The sequence below is a fragment of the Schistocerca americana genome, chromosome 3 (genome assembly GCF_021461395.2).
Source record: "Schistocerca americana isolate TAMUIC-IGC-003095 chromosome 3, iqSchAmer2.1, whole genome shotgun sequence".
Lineage (NCBI taxonomy): Eukaryota > Metazoa > Arthropoda > Insecta > Orthoptera > Acrididae > Schistocerca > Schistocerca americana.
The window spans coordinates 127,149,515-127,169,476 of NC_060121.1; the positions used below are offsets into that span (position 1 = coordinate 127,149,515).

The 19,962-nt window shown below is 42.6% G+C and overlaps 1 protein-coding gene across 1 annotated transcript in view; it reads right to left on the bottom strand.

The window, feature by feature from the left end:
- Positions 1–19,962, bottom strand: part of LOC124605617 (UDP-glucosyltransferase 2-like) — a 55,215-nt gene that overhangs the window by 12,135 nt on the left and 23,118 nt on the right. The window contains exons 4-5 of the mRNA XM_047137427.1: positions 14,529–14,988; positions 9,969–10,188 (exon numbers count right to left, since the gene is read on the bottom strand). Of these exons, the coding sequence (XP_046993383.1) occupies positions 9,969–10,188; positions 14,529–14,988 (680 nt within the window). The remainder of the gene's footprint in view (positions 1–9,968; positions 10,189–14,528; positions 14,989–19,962) is intronic.

Genomic DNA, 19,962 nt, shown 5'->3' on the forward strand with positions numbered 1-19,962 from the left:
ATGGTCTCCGAGCTGATAGTCCATGCTGCTGCAAACGTCGTCGAACTGTTCGTGCAGATGGTTGTTGTCTTGGAAACGACCCCATCTGTTGACTCAGGGATCGAGACGTGGCTGCACGATCCGTTACAGCCATGCGGATAACATGCCTGTCATCTCGACTGCTAGTGATACGAGGCCGTTGGGATCCAGCACGGCGTTCCGTATTACCGTCCTGAACCCAACGATTCCATATTCTGCTAACAGTCATTGGATCTCGACCGACGCGAGCAGCAATGTCGCGATACGATAAACCGCAATCGCGATAGGCTACAATCCGACCTTTATCAGAGTCGGATGCGTGATGGTACGCATTTCTCCTCCTTACACGAGGCATCACAACAACGTTTCACCAGGCAACGCCGGTCAACTTCTGTTTGTGTATGAGAAATGGGTTGGAAACTTTCCTCATGTCAGCACGTTGTAAGTGTCACCACCGGCGCCAACCTTGTGTGAATGCTCTGAAACGCTAATCATTTGCATATCACAGCATCTTCTTCCTGTCGGTTAAATTTCACGTCTGTAGCACGTCATCTTCGTTAGCAATTTTAATGGCCAGTAGTGTATCAGCAGCGAGACTGAGTGACCCTATCGTACTTTATACGTATCCTTCTTCGAGGCTCTTGGACCACTACCTCAATTCCGACTAATGCTGTCGGCCAGAACGGTAGAGCACTTTCCTGCGAAAGTCAAAGATCCTGAGTTCGAGTCTCGCTCCAGTACACAATTTTAATCTGCCAAGAAGTTTGATTTCAGCGCACACTTCGCTGCAGAGTGAAAATCTAATTCTGGAAACATCCTCAGGCTATGGCAAAGCCACGCCTCTGCAGTATTATTTCTCTCTGAATTGCTAGTCTTGCATGCTTCGCAGGAGGGCGTCTGTGAAGTTTGCAAGGGAGTACATGAGATATTGGCGGGGGTAAAGCTGCGAGGGGGGATGGTGAGCCGTGCTTTGGTTGCTCAGTTGGTAGAGCACGTGTCCGCGAAAGGCAAAAGTCCCGAGTTTGAGTCTCGGTCCGCCATGTAGTTTTAATCTGCCGGGAAGTTTTACAGCAGTCTGCGTTGCACAAAGAGGATGCGTAAGGCTTCTGTCCCAGTAGTTGATAATAAAATACCTGAAAGCGATTCCAAATAACGAAAACCCTTCTGCAGTCTACAAATGCAAGATATGCTTCCTTGTTTTTACTGAATTTGCCCTCCATTACTAACCGCAGTGCTAAATTGCTTCTCGAGTACGCCTGATTTCCCTAAATCGAACTGTTTGTGATGACTACACTGTGTGTAGCTCACATTAACACCACTGTAAATTATTGCCTTAATCTCATTACTAAAAACACAAGTTTTCTTAACTGCTATTTAGCGGTATTCGTACTTTTGCATCGTTAATCATACTCATTCATAAGTCTCATACTGTACTGAAACGTCAAAGAAACTGGTATAGGCATGCATATTCAAGTACAGAGATATGTAAACAAGCAGAATACGGCGCTGCGGTCGCCATCGTCTATATATAACAAGTGTCTGGTGCAGTTGTTAGATCTGTTACTGCTGCTACAATGGCGGGTTATTAAGATTTAATTGAGTTTGAACGTGGTATTATGGTCGGCGCACGAGCGATGGGACACAGCATCTCCGAGGTAGCGATGAAGTGGGAATTTTCCCCTACGACTATTTCAAGATTGTACCGTGAATATCAGAAATGCAGTAAAACATCAAATCTGCGACATCGCTGCGGCCAGAAAAAGATCGTGCAAGAACGGGACCAACGACGACTGAAAGGACTCGTTCAGCGTGACAGAAGTGTAAGCCTTCTGCAAATTGCTGCGGATCCAACGGTGGGCCATCAATAAGTGTCAGCGTGCGAACCATTCAACGGAACATCATCGATATGGGCTTTCGGAGCTGCAGGCCCACTTGTGTAAACTTGACGACTGCACGACACAAAGCTTTACGCCTCGCCTGGGCCCGTCAACACCGACATAGGACTGATGATGGCCGGCCGCAATGGCCGAGCGGTTCTAGGCGCTTCAGTCTGGAACCGCGCGACTGCTACGGTCGCAGGTTCGCATCCTGCCTCGGGCATGGATGTGTGTCATGTCCTTAGGTTAGTTAGGTTTAAGTAGGTCTCAGTTCTAGGGGACTGATGACCTCAGATGTTATGTCCCATAGTGCTCAGAGCCATTTGAACCATTTTTGGACTTATGAAGGCTGGAAACATGTTGCCTGGTCGGACGGGCCTCGTTTCAAATTGTATCGAGCGGATGGACGTGTACGGGTATGGAGACCTCATCAATCCGTGGATCCTGCATGTTAGCAGGGGACTGTTAAAGTTAGTGGAGGCTCAGTAATGGTGTGGGGGGAGGGTGGGGGGTGTGCGGTTGGAGTGATATGGGACCCTTAATATGTCTAGATACGACTCTGATAGGTGACACGTATGTAAGCATTCTGTCGGATCACCTGCATCCATTAATGTTCATTGTACATTCCGCCGGACTTGGGCAATTCTAGGAGGACAATGCAACATCCCACACGTCCAGAAGTGCTTCAGAGTGGCTCCAGAAGTTTAAACTCTGAGTTTAAACACTTCCGTTGGCCACCAGAACCCCATACATGATCATATGATCGTTATTGAGCATATCAGAGATGCTTTGCAACTTGCTGTTGAGAAGAGATCTCGACCCCCTCGTACCCTTCCGGATTTATGGTGTCCGTTACCTCCAGCATTACTTCTGACATTAGTCGAATCCATGCTACGTCGTGTTGTGACACTTCTGCGTGCTCGCGGGGTCCCTACACGATATTAAGCAGGTGTACCGGTTTCTTTAGCTCTTCAGTGTATTAGAAGGTGTACGAAAACTGAATGTGAGCAAGTTTGTGAATATTTTAGAACATAAAGTTCCACTAAGGCAATGTTGCAAGTTGACTCGAACGAATAAGCTAGCGCCACAGAAAGCGAAATGTAACCGCGGCACAGGCGAGAGAGTGAAGACGTCGCTGGTATAAAGGGACTTTGTCGTTGGCTAATGTGACGAGTGAACATATCCCGAGGTTGGTCCAACAACTGGTCTTGCGCTGACCATAAATTGCGACGTGGTACACCGAGAATGGTGCTGTCTCTAATGAGTCTCTAATGACTTCGTCGTCAACGGAACATTAAGCCCTGATCTTCCTTCCTTTCATGTGCGTTTGGACGATACTGCTCTCATAGCATAAAATTTATATTATGTTATGCTGATTAATTATGCACCACTCTAATGATACTGAACACCAGGTCAGCAACTGGAAGCAGTTAACTCCATAAATTATCTGGGAGTACGCATTAGGAATGATTTAAAATGGAATGATCATATAAAGTTGATCGTCGGTAAAGCAGATGCCAGACTGAGATTCATTGGAAGAATCCTAAGGAAATGCAATCCGATAACAAAGGAAATAGTTTACAGTACGCTTGTTCGCCCACTGCTTGAATACTGCTCAGCAGTGTGGGATCCGTACCAGATAGGGTTGATAGAAGAGATAGAGAAGGTCCAACGGAGAGTAGCGCGCTTCGTTACAGGATCATTTAGTAATCGCGTATGCGTTACGGAGATGATAGATAAACTCCAATGGAAGACTCTGCAGGAGAGACGCTCAGTAGCTCGGTACGGGCTTTTGTTAAAGTTTCGAGAACATACCTTCACCGAAGAGTCAAGCAGTATATTGCTCCCTCCTACGTATATCTTGCGAAGAGACCATGAGGATAAAATCAGAGAGATTAGAGCCCACACAGAAGCATACCGACAATCCTTCTTTCCACGAACAATACGAGACTGGAATAGAAGGGAGAACCGATAGAGGTACTCAGGGTACCCTCCGCCACACAACGTCAGGTGGTTTGCGGAGTGTGGATGTAGATGTAGATGTAGAACACGTAGAGAAGTAACTTTGAAAATTTAGAACTGCATGTGCTGCTTTTTTTTCACGCTTAAACTTTGACAAAATAATATGCAGAGTGAAATTTATTACCGCCGAGGCAGTCGCCCAAACGGAGGTTGAAGAGGCACTAAACTCCATTGTTCCGCCTTGTTCTTAGGCCTGAGTGAACTTCCTAGTTCATAGTTGTTAGCCACAGCAAGTTTATTACGCACACTTCTTATTGTCAACATAATTTTTCTAAAGTTATTCAGCTCATGTAATTTTTTATACTGTACAAAAGAACAAACACTACTTAATTTTTTAAAGTGCATTTAAATGCGTATGTGTAAGAAAATGACGGAAATGATTCAGCGCCATTAGAATCTTGTGACGTGGTGTCTTAAGGATACAGTTGAGACATCGAAGGACGAACCTCTGTGAATATGGAGTGATAATCGCGAACTTGATTGTACAATGAGCTGCTGGGGTCAGTGTTACTTACTCGGGAATGCGAAGAATCGCATGAAGTTGCTTGTAGTTGTGGAAACGTGTTTGAGGTTGAAAATATGAACAGGTGTAATGATATCTATTTTGGCATTCTGTGTGGAATAGTTATCTATTGTAAATCACTTAGGAATGACTGTAAGCTGAATAGAACGTAAATAATTTCCAAACCAGTTTAATCTCTTTGGATTCTTTCCTTGTTGCAAGATCGATTACTTTGTGGTGGCGTTGATGCTGTGATTATGCAGTCATTGGGTCAGTAAGATGTTCAATGTTGGAAGCAATAGCACCATATTCTGTTGCCCTTTACGAAAGTTGAGATGTTTAAAAAATATGTATGACGGTCCTCTAGGAGGCAGAGCGGGCTTCATTCATTTTTCAGTCACTTTATGTCTCAGAAGTAGCAGTCCTTTACATTTTTTTCCTTTACTTGGGATTGAAAAATCTGAAAATAACCAAAAGACTTCTTACTTTCTGGTACGTAGTCTCGGAGTACCAAATTGTCGATTTAAACCTGCGAGATGATTGCAGTATTGTTTGTGCTATAGAGAGCCACGTTTGGTGTAACCGATGTCGCAAAACGATCGACATATGGTTATGGAAACCTACAGAGGAATTTTACAAAAATATTGCAGCAACATTTGGCAAGCAGCAACATCCCTACCTGTATAGATGCTGTCTCTGGAAAGAAGATAAGGATCACCAACGCAGTTCAGAGCGGACCACTGTGTTTAATTTTGCAAGAGATATATTGGCATTGCGTTGCTTGCTATTTGTGATGCGATTACAAATTCATCTCCATTTTTATTGAAGCTTAATGGGAAGTACACTGATTCTTCGGTCTCCAAAGACTTTTGCATCTAACAGAAACATATACGAGAAGACGTTACATAATTAGCTGTGCGCGACTATTCAACGAACGTATTTTCGAGATTTTATCTAATAAATGGTAAATTCTGTATCGTCCACTAGAGATACAAACTGAGTATGCGAAAGAGGTTTTTTTTACAGATCTGTTGCATAATACACGACTTCATTGTACCAGAGACGGCACTGCAGATGATGAAGATCTAAATAAGATTATACAAACGTACGAAACACCGCAAGATTACAGCAGAGTGTAACACGTCCAGTATCGTATTGAAATATTCTTTGTTTGATATTTTATTGGAGATGGCAAATGAAATAGCAGTAACTAAGTTAAATCTGTAGGTCGGTGTAAATGTAACTGTTTTGTACCTAGCTATTTTTTTATTCCACATCTGTCAGTCACGTCCAGGGTTTTGCACTACTCGTTCCTACGTAACTGCTTGTTCATATTTGCCAGTATATTCCTTTCTAGAACAGTTCTATATGTAAAGGTCGATCTTTAGTGAAATTATATAAATAATTTGTTCTTTTTATTATGTTTATTAATTATTTTTAGCAATAAATGTCAATACATTCAAATATTACAAGAACATAAATGATCAATGTTCGTGTATATATCTTTTCTGAAGGAGAGCCTGTTTTCGAATATCGAAACTAAACAATCGAATAAGGGACGCTGACTGCTGACGTGATAGCGTGGCTGGTGGGTTGAATTTCCTTGCGTAAAGATACAGACAAAACATTTAAGTTAATATGTGCACCTTATCAACATCAAATGCATAAAAATAGTGATTAATATTGAATTAACTATGCGCTGCACTTTTAATAGTGGAGGAACTAAGAAAATTTTCGCGTATGTAATGGAAGCGAATCGGTGGGTCACTGGTAAAACGACGAATGCGGACAATATCAGATTTGAACCTTTCGAAGACTGTGCTTTGATGGTCCCAACGATAGCTGTGACGGGGTGGGAGTCATAAGATTGCTTGGAATATTTATACAAAAGATGTGGACATATTTTCAACGCAGAATCGTCAAATATTAACATCGCGCGTAATCATCACCACATTATCTCGGGATCCTGCAATGAGGTGAGGTGCAACCAAAGAAGGTATTTCTGAAACAGACTAATAAATACGATCAGACTTTCAATTATAAAAGTTGTGTAATGTTTTTTCTTTAAATCAAAATGCTGTTCCAACTGTAGTGTTGTAACTTGTCGATCTTCTACAACTTGTAGTTAAATGTAATGTTTGCTACACATCCTACATTTTTTCTGTTTATTTTTAAGATAGTAGTCATATACGTTCCCATTCATTCAACGCGTTTGCCATGTTTCTTGGTTTCTGGTTACTAATTTAATTATCATGTAACTTTCTGAAGTGACCATATTTGCAAAGCCTTGTTGTGATTGCTGTGAACCGCAGACCACACTATATTCGAATCTGACATCCGGTGTACGCGTATTTGGGGCTGGTTTCTTTACAATATCACACGGATTGCATGGACTGGGCATCTCAGTGCATTTCGAGCAATTGAGTGCACTTTTAGGCTCATTGACACGTATTTTTCAACAACATTTGTACTAATACCTGTGGTAGTTGTATCTAATGGCAGAGAATGATGTATGTTTAATTTTCTTGATCCTCGTTCTTGCATGTTTGAGTAAAGGCACAGATCGAGTACGCGTATATGAGTACAGCTTTATTGGTTTTGACTTCACAGTAAATTTAAATTTATTGTTTTTGCATCTCAGAGTAGGACACACGCAGTTAATGAATGTTAGCTAAGAGGCGTAAGTTATATCAGTGTAACATAATGAGATTAGGTCTACACCTGACCATATGGTCATTTAACTATTTAAGTCTCGAACGACTGCCACACTGTGTTATACACAGTTATGTTTTATGTATCAGTGGCTTATTTGCACCACTGCAGTTCTCAGATAGCCCCATTCCGAAACTCCCTCTGATTTATTTAATTTTGCTTCCCATACGCGACTGGGAGTATTCTCCCACTGTTTCTCACTGTTTGTTTAGTTGTACGTGGTTGTTCTGCCATTTGTCTGGAGCCATGGTGAAGCTGACCACAGGCCACTCACCAGCTGCCTTTCGTATGACAATCTGTATAACGTACACCCGCACACAAGTGATTACTACCCGTAAGCAATTCGTCGCGTCGGTGTGAACACTACTAGGCCGACCACTGTCCTTGAGGAATATGGAGTTGGTATACGTGTACGTATGTATCAAACTGGGCACCTAGAAACCACTCAGTGGTACACAACCTCACAACAGGCCATAGCAGTCCACCCACCCCACCGCCGCCCCACATCGAACCCAGGATTATTGTGCGGTTCGGCCCCCATTGGAGGCCCCCCCCCCCCCCCCCCCCGGGGAACGTCTCATACCAGACGAGTGTAAACCCAAATGTTTGGGTGCTAGATTCGTCCCGAGGATCGGCACACCTTCCTACTCGGGAAACAGCGAGTTAGATCGCGCAGCTAGCCGGATCGGCATGGAGGTGGTACCTCAGAAGCACCATTACGCTGGATACGGGCACTGACAATCGAAGCGTTTGAGAGGTAGTTCTACAGAAGAATGTTGAAAATTAGGTGTACTGATAATGTAAGGAATGACAAGGTTCTCCGCAGAATCGGCGAGGAAATGAATATATGGAAAACACTGACAAGAGGAAGTAACAGATGACAGGACACCTGTTAAGACACCAGGGTATAACTTCCATGGTACTAGTAGGAGCTGCAAAGGGTAAAAACTGTAGGGGAAGACAGAGATTAGAATAATCCAGCAAATAAATGAGGACATAGGTCGCGAGAAAGTCACAAGATTAACGACTGAAAATCTGTCAAATAGGATTACAACAGTTTGTAAATAAGTTATACAGAACTACAACCAGTCACTTTTTTGAATAATTATGTTATATTCCATGAACCGGTTTTCGAACCTTTTCAGGTTCATCTTCAGATGGGTTCAGGAAGTTACATCATTACTGGTAGTGGCATAATGCTGGGTGCTGGCTCTATGGCAGAAAGATGGGTCACACTTTAATGTATCGCCATGACTATAGCTTATCTGTCGATATGGATGTAAATTCAGCTTTTACTTACTGCGACAGTATAGGTGGCTTTTTTCGGTTAGTGTCCATCTGTCTGCCTCCATTTTGATGTCAAGTAGTTATATCAGTACACACACTTCCACACAAACTATATTAATTTACACTTTGACAGCGAGACTTTTCCAGAATCCAGCATGCGCTTTACTACTGTTGCTTGTAACAAAGATCTTGACAGAAAGATATGGCATAGGCCTACTTTGTACAGAGATGTAATTTGTTGTTCTTTACATGTATTAAAGTCGATATAAGGGCAAGTATTTGAATAATAATGGCGATAACATGAGAGCACAAGATAAAATAAATAAATAGATTACTACAAGAACAAACTTCAGGTGATCTGATATCTTATTTCTAATTGTATATTACAGGCAGTTTATAGCATTTTTTTTATAATAGTAATTATCATGTTTGGCCCATACTGTCGCAGTAAGTAAAAACTGAATTTACATCCATATCGACAGATAAGCTATAGTAATGGCGATACATTAAAGTGTGACCCATCTTTCTGCCATAGAGCCAGCACCCGCATTATGCTACTATCAGCAATGATGTAACTTCCTGAAACCATCTGAAGATAAACCTGAAAAGGTTCGAAAACCGGTTCATGGAATGAAACATAATTATTCAAAAAAGTGACTGGTTGCAGTTCTGTACAACTTATTTACATTCAATATACACTCACGGTTCTAAAATATGCGTAATGGATAAGCATAATCTGTTACAACAGTCTGTCGATCACTTCCCACTGCACTTTCCCACGGATCCCCTTGTGCTCTTTTTAGAGCACTCATGGCTATATCTCTCCTCCTGCATTTATAGAATGTTCTGTTCCCTCTGTTATAAATGAGCATGTAACGAAGGACAAGGAATGGATGAAACCCGGTGTTAGCATGTAGACTCTTTCTCTCGATTAATGTCAAAGTGACTGTCCAGCTTAACATTCTGATTCTACAGACGGGTTTCAGTGTGAAATGGCGTATGTACACACACCATGAGACAATATGGCGACATTATGGATTTAGCGGAAGTCATGGCTCGAATATCATCTTCCCCACACAAACAAATACAGCCGATGAAAATTTTTTTCGTGATAAGCGTGCAAGCCTGTTATTTCGAAAAACAAAGAGCTGCACTACCTGGCAGTAGTAATGCAGTGCAAAAAATAGACAAGGTAGTTTCTGCTGTCTAGGTCTGCAGGAGGTTTCCATAAATGGTTCAAATGGCTCTGAGCACTATGGGACTTAACTGCTGAGGTCATCAGTCCCCTAGAACTTAGAACTACTTAAACCTAACTAACCTAAGGACATCACACACATCCATGACCGAGGCAGGATTCGAACCTGCGACCGCAGCGGTCGCGCGGTTCCAGACTGCAGCGCCTAGAGCCGCTCGACCACTCTAGCCGGCGAAGTTTCCATATGATTCTTGCAAATCCAATTAATTTTCAGTAAATGAGGCAGACAAATATTGGAATCAGACATACGAATAAGCCACGGTATTTGTGATGTGATGCACTAGCTGTGTCATACCCAGTACAGACTGCTGCGGCAGCCACTTTGAGACTTTGACGTTGGGCGGCAGGTCGTCCATGTCCTTCTCCCACTTCCACAGCACCCTCTGTGGGATTTTTTTGAAACCCTCGAGAAACTCCAGCCTTTTATCTTCAGGCATCATACTCGCTTGCAGAGTAGAACCCAGACTGAAGTAAACGGCGCCGTTTTCTGCTCCATCCAGCCAGTCTTGTATGTCCTGTTGGTGAAATTAAAAAGTGAATTGTAAACACCTAAAATAGCCGATTTTTATGTATTATCGAGGCAGTTGCAAAGCAGACGCGCCATAAATTCTCATGAAAGATACGTTCTCAACACCCTTTCCTACATGCAAATACAGCCATGAAAATACATAGTTCAATTAGTGACCAGTCGTAAAGAGTAAGAAGTGAAAGAGAAATATTCACTGTAATGAACAGTCCAGATTTATCCATGAAATGGGCATGTGACATCTGTATATTAAAAAAGTAGTATCTGCTTTATGTTTTAACTAAAGTTCAGTCTTGATCACAACACTTATGTCTCAATAACATAGCTGCTACGAAGTTGAGGAAAGCTCCGCCCACCATCCTCCAAGGAAGCCATGGGTCTGAAGATGGTTATATACACTGCTGGCCACCGTAAATGCAACACCCTGAAGGAAGCATCCGAATCAAGTGAAATTTACACCATGAGTTTGCAGCGATGAGATATGCAACTGATTAGAATTTCAGCGCAGACGCACATCACGCGCGCCTGTGGCGCCACCTCATAGCGCCATTTAAGGCTTGGCGATTTCGACGAGTGTACGTTCGGCACGTGTGTTTACCTTGTGGTTGTTTCACAAGACGATCAGTTATGTCTCGTAGACAACAGCGAACATCTTTTGATCAAGTATCCGAGTTCGACAGAGGAAGGATAGTGGCTTACCGAGATTGTGGATTATCATACAGAGAAATCGCTAGTCGTGTTGGACGAAACCAAACAACTGTAATGCGGATATGTGACCGCTGGATGCAGGAGGGTACGACGGACCGACGTGGTCGATCGCATTCACCTCGGTGCACCACTGCACCTACTGATAGGCAAATTGTGCGCATAGCAGTGACGGATCGCTCAGTGACATCCCGAACCATAGCACAGCACATTGCGTCTGTAACGCATCATCCAGTGTCTGCGCGTACCATTCGACGCCGTTTACAGCAGAGTGGTCTGTCCGCAAGACGTCCATTGCTTCGTCTACCATTGACGCAGAACCACAGACGTCTCCGTCGCCAATGGTGTGATGACAGACGGATGTGGACGGCAGAATGGAATGACGTTGTCTTTACTGACGAGGCACGCTTCTGTCTGCAGCACCACGATGGTCGGATTCGAGTGTGGGGACACCGTGGAGAGAGGATGCTGGACAGCTGCATTATGCACCGCCACACTGGTCTTGCACCGGGTATTATGGTATGGGGCGGTATTGTATATTACTCTCGCACGCCTCTAGTACGCATTGCCGGTACTTTAAATAGCCGGCGCTACATATCCGAGGTGCTGGAGCCAGTTGTCCTTCCTTACCTTCAGGGCTCGGCCACAACCATATTTCAACAGGATAATGCGCGACAGCACGTGGCACGCATTGTCCAAAGGTTCTTCGTCAATAACCAGATTGAATTGCTTCCCTGGCCGGCTCGCTCTCCGGATCTTTCGCCGATAGAAAACATGTGGTCCATGGTTGCTCAACGAGTGACCCAGATTACATCCCCAGCTGCCACACCAGATGATCTTTGGCAACGTGTGGAAGCTGCTTGGGCTGCTGTACCCCAGGAACACATCCAACATCTCTTTGACTCAATGCCGAGACGTGTGGCAGCGGTGATCTCCAACAATGGCGGCTACTCTGGCTACTGATTCTGGCAGGAACCACATGTCACAGACGTCTGTAAACGTAATCATTTGATACTTGGTCAACATGTTATCTACAAAATAAATTTTTGTTGTGCTACCTCTTGTCTTTCTTGGTGTTGCATTTACCGTGGCCAGCAGTGTAAATATAACCGAAACCGGTCACCTATGTTACTGAGGCCGGCCGAAGTGGCCGTGCGGTTAAAGGCGCTGCAGTCTGGAACCGCAAGACCGCTACAGTCGCAGGTTCGAATCCTGCCTCGGGCATGGATGTTTGTGATGTCCTTAGGTTAGTTAGGTTTAACTAGTTCTAAGTTCTAGGGGACTAATGACCTCAGCAGTTGAGTCCCATAGTGCTCAGAGCCATTTGAACCATTTGTTATTGAGATATAAGTGTTGTGATCAAGACTGAACTTTAGTTAAAATATAATAATCTATTGATCACTGTATTCCAAAAATGTTAACCAAAATAATATCTGCTTTGGTTATGCGCATAACGAAGATTAGGACCCAACATACCGTAAACCATCAGGTCATTCCAGACACAGAACAAAATCGGGTTTGAAATGGGTCAGAAAGGACGTTGGCAGTTTTGTTTTGAGGGTGACCTTCCAAAAATTCACCTTAAGCGATTCATATCATATCACATCACATCATTTCTAAAGCTAGATGGCCGAATGTGGCGTCGAACCATGTTCCACCTGAATGCAATTCCAGCGTCTTAACCACTGCGCTCTCTCGCTATGCCCCACCAGAGCTTAGTCTCATGTCACTGTTTGCTGCAAAAGACACAAAGTGGTCTTTTGGTCCCTTCTGGCGTTTTATGGTCCTCGTATCTGATTAGGCACAGACCACACATTTAACAGCGTTCGATGGAGAGTAACACTGCACAACAGTCATCTACATCTGGCCTGACGTACACAACGGAATCCAAAGACGAATGTATGGCATACAGCTGCTTCAGAAGTTTCAGTTTTCTTAGAAACTATCCACCAGAATCACAAGCTGCGACATCGTCGCGAAAAACACACTGACCCGTATATGTAATAAGTTTCTTTAATTTACGTCTATGGTCACAATCTTTTTTTGTTTAACAGATTACCGGTTTCGGTCTTTAATGACCATCATCAGATCCGTTTCATAAAAACAAAGTCCTAATGTACTGCAGCCATAGTGGAATCGTCAAATGCGGAATCAGCACCAGCATCGTCAAATACATATAAATCACATCACATGAACGAGTCATGTTGTCAGTAAAACTACTTTACTGACAACATGACTCGTGCATGTGATGTGATTTATATGTATTTGACGATGCTGGTGCTGATTCCGCATTTGACGATTCCACTATGGCTGCAGTACATTAGGACTTTGTTTTTATGAAACAGATCTGATGATGGTCATTGAAGGCCGAAACCGGTAATCTGTTAAACAAAAAAAGATTGTGACCATAGACGTAAATTAAAGAAACTTACTATCCACCAGAAGTTCAGAGCAGTTGATCCATGTGCCAGACATCCAGTGGTGTGTGTCCCGATGCCAAAGTATAGAAACGATCCTATTCATCATAAAGTATGATTAAGCGAAGAAGTATGCTTTTTGCAATTGATTCAGACTTCAGTTTTCAGAATGATTATCGATATATTTGACGATTAATAACAAGTAGAGCCTGGGAATGAATCGACTGGATGGCGCTGAGGCCAAGCGTTTGGGGAGGCACCACAGTAGACGAACTTACAGAGCCTGATGGTGGACGGAGTTCAGAGGAAATGATAGGAAGTAATACAATGACGTCCGTGTTTTCTCAGAGTGGCAAGGATCCAGAACTCTCTATATAGCAACGGTAGTGCCTATTTGGATGTTGCTTCTCCGTCGTGTGAAATTCTCGCAAGGCTCGAGAATCAGGTCACCTAATATGAATTTTAGTCCATCACATGTCACTGAGGGATCTTCAAGATCTGCGTACAGTCCTCGTAGCGGTTTGGGATTAACTAGCATTAGAGCTCATGAACCTCGCCATAGAAAGAATGACAATTGTTATTGACTACATGTGACAGTGGTACGCATATCCCTTATGCAAACTTTTCTATTTGCGGAAGTGATTTTTCCAGTTACTGAACGAGGTGGTGCCATGTTTAAGACACTGGACTCGCATTATGGTGGATGGAGGTTCGAATTAGGATCCAGATCCTATGGTTTCTATAGATCGTTTGAGGCGAATGCCAGGGTGCTTACTATAAAAAGTGCACTGCCGACATCCTTCGTCAGTTCGCCCTTTGCCTCAATTCGAGCTTGCGTTCCATCGTAATGACCCCAACGTCGACTGCACATTAGATGGTAATCTTCCTACCTTCCTTCTTGCTTTTTAGCTTCGTTACTAAACTCTTTGTGTTATGTATCTTGTTTCCATAACTACATTTACTGGAGAAAGTCGTACGCCCTACTTTGCTCTTCTGAATTTCTAATTACTTTTGATGAGCTATGGCAGTTCGTCGATTGTGCTATGTTTTTAGGAACCTATGTAATATTGTTAGTGTGATAGTCTTCTAAAATTATATATTTATGTGTATAATGCGCTTTACACTTGTGATAATTTTGTTATTTTGACAATTCAGGTGATATCAAGGTGGTGTATACTACTGGAACGACAGAAGCAAGCGTAGTTACCTTAGGTAGAGGCGGTGAGTTGGGTTCCACATGCAGTCCAGTCAGTTCTATCATGTTTGGCAGGTTCGGTCGAGGGTAGTTTATACTGAAATGGTTGTTTATAAGCATCAAACTGAAATTTTTTTCAGTTTCATGAACTGATGGAATGTCAGATCCGAAATATTTTCTCTGGATTTCTTCTTGGTTCGGCATCATTACATAGGAGTAGTAATAATTTATGCAGACCCATACATATGTCATGTAAAGTCTTTCCCAGAATGACATGCGGTGTGAATAGCCGACCAGAAAATCTGGAAGGTAAGCAGGATTACTTGGGTTTCCATCAATCCAGAGGCTGGGGATAGTTGCGCTTACGGTAACGTATCCGATGAGAGGCGGGGAGCCCACTTTGTGGATTAAACCGTAGAAGCACGGCGTCAGCAATCGTTCCAAAATGACCAAGTCGAATTTTGGAGCAGACCTGTAACAAATCTGTGTATTAGTGTGCTATCGCTACCTCAAGTTCTTGATAAATAATTTGATTAATATAAATGGTGCAACATGCGGCTTACGACATACAGCAAAACTTCCATCAAGATAAAAGAAGAAAAATAATGACACTGACTTCATGAGTATCTGCAGATTGGACAGAAAGTGATTTCATAAATACCTACAGATTGGACAGAACAAAATGTTACCTTGATATAGACCAATCATTTCTAATGCCTGTTTTCTAACTGCCCTGTAACGCGTCGACGGTTTTTGTGACGTCCATTCACCTCCCACTAATTCGACCGGGATGTTGCATTTCAAATAAGCATGATAGAGAGATTTTATTTCATTCATTGTTTAATGCCCACACTTTTGCTGCAACATTTCGTTCAACTGTTACAGTTAGCTGGTATTATACTTCACCCTCTCTTTCTCTGGTCACCACTTTCGAAAGGACACGTCTGGCTACTGCTGCTGCTTTGCTATTGCGTCAGAGGCAGATTAATGGTTCAAATGGCTCTGAGCACTATGGGACTTAACATCTGTGGTCATCAGTCCCCTAGAACTTAGAACTACTTACACCTAACTAACCTAAGGACATCACACACATACATGCCCGAGGCAGGATTCGAACCTGCGACCGTAGCGGTCACGCGGTTCCAGATTGAATCGCCTAGAACCGCACGCCCACACAGATATTTAGTTAAACGTTTTAACCTTTGATTTACGTGCTGCAGTAGTATAATTAGCATGTAGGGACAGGTGATACGATTGAGTGTACATAACTAAAAACTAAAAGTCATTTCGTAAGTGTACAAGGCCAGAACACTTAGTTTAAGGAACGAAAGAATAGCTTCCTCTTTGTTTCTGTCCTTGTGACACGACAGACTAAAAAGAGCTCCGAGATGGCTTGTTTTGCTTTGAGCGCCTTGGTGTCACGATGAATCGGTAGCAGCGGACCACCCACGTGCTCGTGTCAGGTTTCCATCGTTTGGAAGTGACGTCACGAGAGTTGCTACTAGATTGCACAAAGACAGTCATCGCAATACACATATGCGCACTTAGGGCGTAAACCATTAAACGTACGTCACAGTACGACACACCAAATAAGAAATCGCAAGGAGACGATTGGTATGATGTACGTATAGATTGACTGTGGAAGTGAAGTATTTAATTACTTAATGAGTGGAGAAGTAATCTGTAATGGCTTCTGCGCTAACAATATAACAGCCGGCCGCGGTGGTCTCGCGGTTCTAGGCGCGCAGTCAGGAACCGTGCGACTGCTACGGTCGCAGGTTCGAATCCTGCCTCGGGCATGGATGTGTGTGATGTCCTTAGGTTAGTTAGGTTTAAGTAGTTCTAAGTTCTAGGGGACTGATGACCACAGCAGTTGAGTCCCATAGTGCTCAGAGCCATTTGAACCATTTGAACAATATAACATTTGTAGTAATTAATGCAGATAGGAGATCGACGCAGCGTGTCAAAGCGCTCATAGACATAAATCGAATGGGTTAGTCACAGTTTTATTTATGCGTTTATACATCCAATGAAAAGTGCGTGACTTGATGATTCTAATAAAATGAAATCAGAGCTCGGTCGAAAAGATTTAAGTGTTCGTTTTTCCTGCGCGCTTTTCGAGAGAGGAACGGTAGAGAAATAGTCTGATGGTGGTGCGATGAATCCTCTCTGCCAGTCAAGTAAGTGTGAACTGCAGAATAATCATGTGAATGTAGATGAAGAAGTAGAATTTTTAAGCTGTAATCAGTTTACTAAAATCACTCCAAGTCATGTTTTACCATTTTGTTTGTTTCTTTCCCCTCTACCATTCCGTTGTCTTCAACTGTCCTAAATACAAAAACGCATCAACTTCTTTCACAAGTTCATTGTCTATTCTACTATTTTATTTTCAACGAGGTCACGAACCCTGCCTTGCCTGGATATGTATTCGTCGCACAAATAAATGTGCATAATGTACAAATTTTTAAGTACAGGTCTTTCGCGGTCCTTAAACGAGATTTTTTAAACGTCTCTGTGGCAACGCCTCTTCACAGCTCTGTAGAAGGCCGTTGTTTTCGCCTGCAGCCGTTTGCGCTCTACAGATGAAAGTTGTCAAAAGCGCTGCCAGGTGTTTCCTTCAGTGGAGTCGACTTGGGAGAGTCTTAATAGTAAAGAATAAGTGTATTAAACCTTTGTGCATGATGCGGCATTTTTTTACGCAAGTCAGTGTTTACGATGCCATATCTCTTTAACTACGTGCCGCGTAATGATAGGTACATTCAGCAGCATATCTGGATACTATATGCGAGATATGTTGCGAATTGAGTTAGTAGCAAAGAAGTAATAAATTTAAAAGTCTTGCACAATGCGACAGTTTTTCACGCATCTCATTGTTTACGACGTCATATCGTCGGAATTAAAATGGGGAGGTGGTTCTTACGCAAACAGTGACTGCTGTCTGACAACAAAGAGTGCGTGTACAATGTTTGGTTGAAATCGGAGTGGAGGTTTAGGATAAGATGCGGAACATATATTCACACACATATACACATACACCCATTTTATAATATGTATACAGGGTGGTCCATTGATCATGACCGGGCCAAATATCTCACGAAATAAGCGTCAAACGAAAAAACTACAAAGATGAAACTTGTCTAGCTTGAAGGAGGAAACCAGATGGCGCTATGGTTGGCCCGCTAGATGGCGCTGCCACAGCCCAAACGGATATCAACTGCGTTTTTTAAAATAGGAACCCCAATTTTTTATTACAGATTCGTGTAATACGTATAGAGATATGAATGTTTTAGTTGGACCACTTTTTTCGTTTTGTGATAGATGCCGCTGTGAGAGTTACAAACATATGGCTCACAATTTTAGACGAGCAATTGGTACCAGGTAGGTTTTTACAGTAAAATACAGAACGTAGGTACGTTTGAACATTTTATTTCGGTTGTTCCAATGTGATACATGTACCTTTGTGAACTTATCATTTCTCAGAACGCATGCTGTTACAGCGTGATTACCTGTAAATACCACATTAATGCAATAAAAGCTCAAAATGATGTCCGTCAACCTCAATGCATTTGGCAATATGTGTAACGACATTCCTCTCAACAGCGAGTAGTTCGCCTTCCGTAATGTTCGCACATGCATTGACGCACGTTGTCAGGCGTTGTCGATGGATCACGATAGCAAATATCCTTCAACATTCCCCAGATCCTGTGAACGTGTAGGCCATGATATGGTGCTTCGACGACCAATGCACCTGTCATGAAATATGCTATTCAATATCGCTTCAACACCACGCGAGTTATATGCCGGACATCCATCATGTTGGAAGAACATCGGCATTCTGTCATGCAGTGAAACATCTTGTAGTAACATGGGTAGAACATTACGTAGGAAATCAGCATACATTGCACCATTTAGATTGCCATCGATAAAATGGGGGCCAATTATCCTTCCTCCCACAATGCCGCACCATACATTAACCCGCCAAGGTCGCTGATGTTCCTCTTGTCGCAGCCATCGTGGATTTTCCGTTGCCTAATAGTGCATATTATGCCGGTTTACGTTACTGCTGTTGGCGAATGAGGCATCGTCGCTAAATAGAACACGTGCAAAAATCTGTCATCGTTCCGTAATTTCTCTTGTGCCCAGTGGTAGAACTGTACACGACGCGTAAGGTTGTCACCATGCATTTCCTGGTGCATAGAAATATGGTACGGGTGCAATCGATGTTGATGTGGCATTCTCAACACCGACGTTTTTGAGATTCCCGATTCTCGCGCAATTTGTCTGCTACTGATGTGCGGATTAGCCGCGACAGCAGCTAAAACACCTACTTGGGCATCATCATTTGTTGCAGGTCGTGGTTGACGGTTCACATGTGGCTGAACACTTCCTGTTTCCTGAAATAACATAACTATCCGGCGAACGGTACGGACACTTGGATGATGTCGTCCAGGATACCGAGCAGCATACATAGCACATGCTCGTTGGGCATTTTGATCGCAATAGCCATACATCAACACGATATCGACCTTTTCCGCAGTTGGTAAACGGCCCATTTTAACACGGGCAATGTATCACGAAGCAAATACCGTCCGCACTGGCGCAATGTTACGTGATACCACGTACTTGTACGTTTGTGACTATTACAGCGCCATCTATCATGAAGCGAAAAAAGTAGTCCAACTAAAACATTCATATTTCTTTACGTACTACACGAATATGTAATAAAAATGGGGTCCCTATTAAAAAAAAAAGGCCGTTGATATCCGTTTGACCTATGGCAGCACCATCTAGCGGGCCAACCATAGCGCCATCTGGTTTCCCCCTTCAAGCTAGACGAGTTTCGTTCTTTGTAATTTTTTCGTTTGATGCTTATTTCGTGAGATATTTGGCCCGGTCACTATCAATGGACCACCCTGTATATTTATCTATAGCTTCCTTCAGACATACTCAGTCTGTTTACATAACAGGTCGTGTATTTAACATTTTTTAAAGTTGTTACATGTTTTGATTGATTACAGTTCTGCGTCTCAGCATAATAATAATGTTAATAATAATAATTCAGTAATGATAAAACAAAAGAGATGTGTATATATTTATAAATGTGTTATGTATCATTAACAATATCAATTGAAAGACTACATACGCAAGTTTTGGCTAAAAGCGGATAAAAAGAAAATGAATAGTGGGCAGATGATATTTAATAATAAGAGCCATTTACACTATGTTCTAACAAGTTACCTGGGATCTTAACCTCCATAATTATATATTTGGTTCCAAAAAGTCGATCCCAACACTAGGGACCTCTGCTTGTTAACAGGGCTTCGGACAGAGAGTAACTGTTAGAATGCATATTATTCTTTTATAAAAATGTAAGTACATTTACATATAAATTTGTACCAGAATGAAAAATGCTCCTATCATGGCACAAAAGAGATAGTGATGTAAA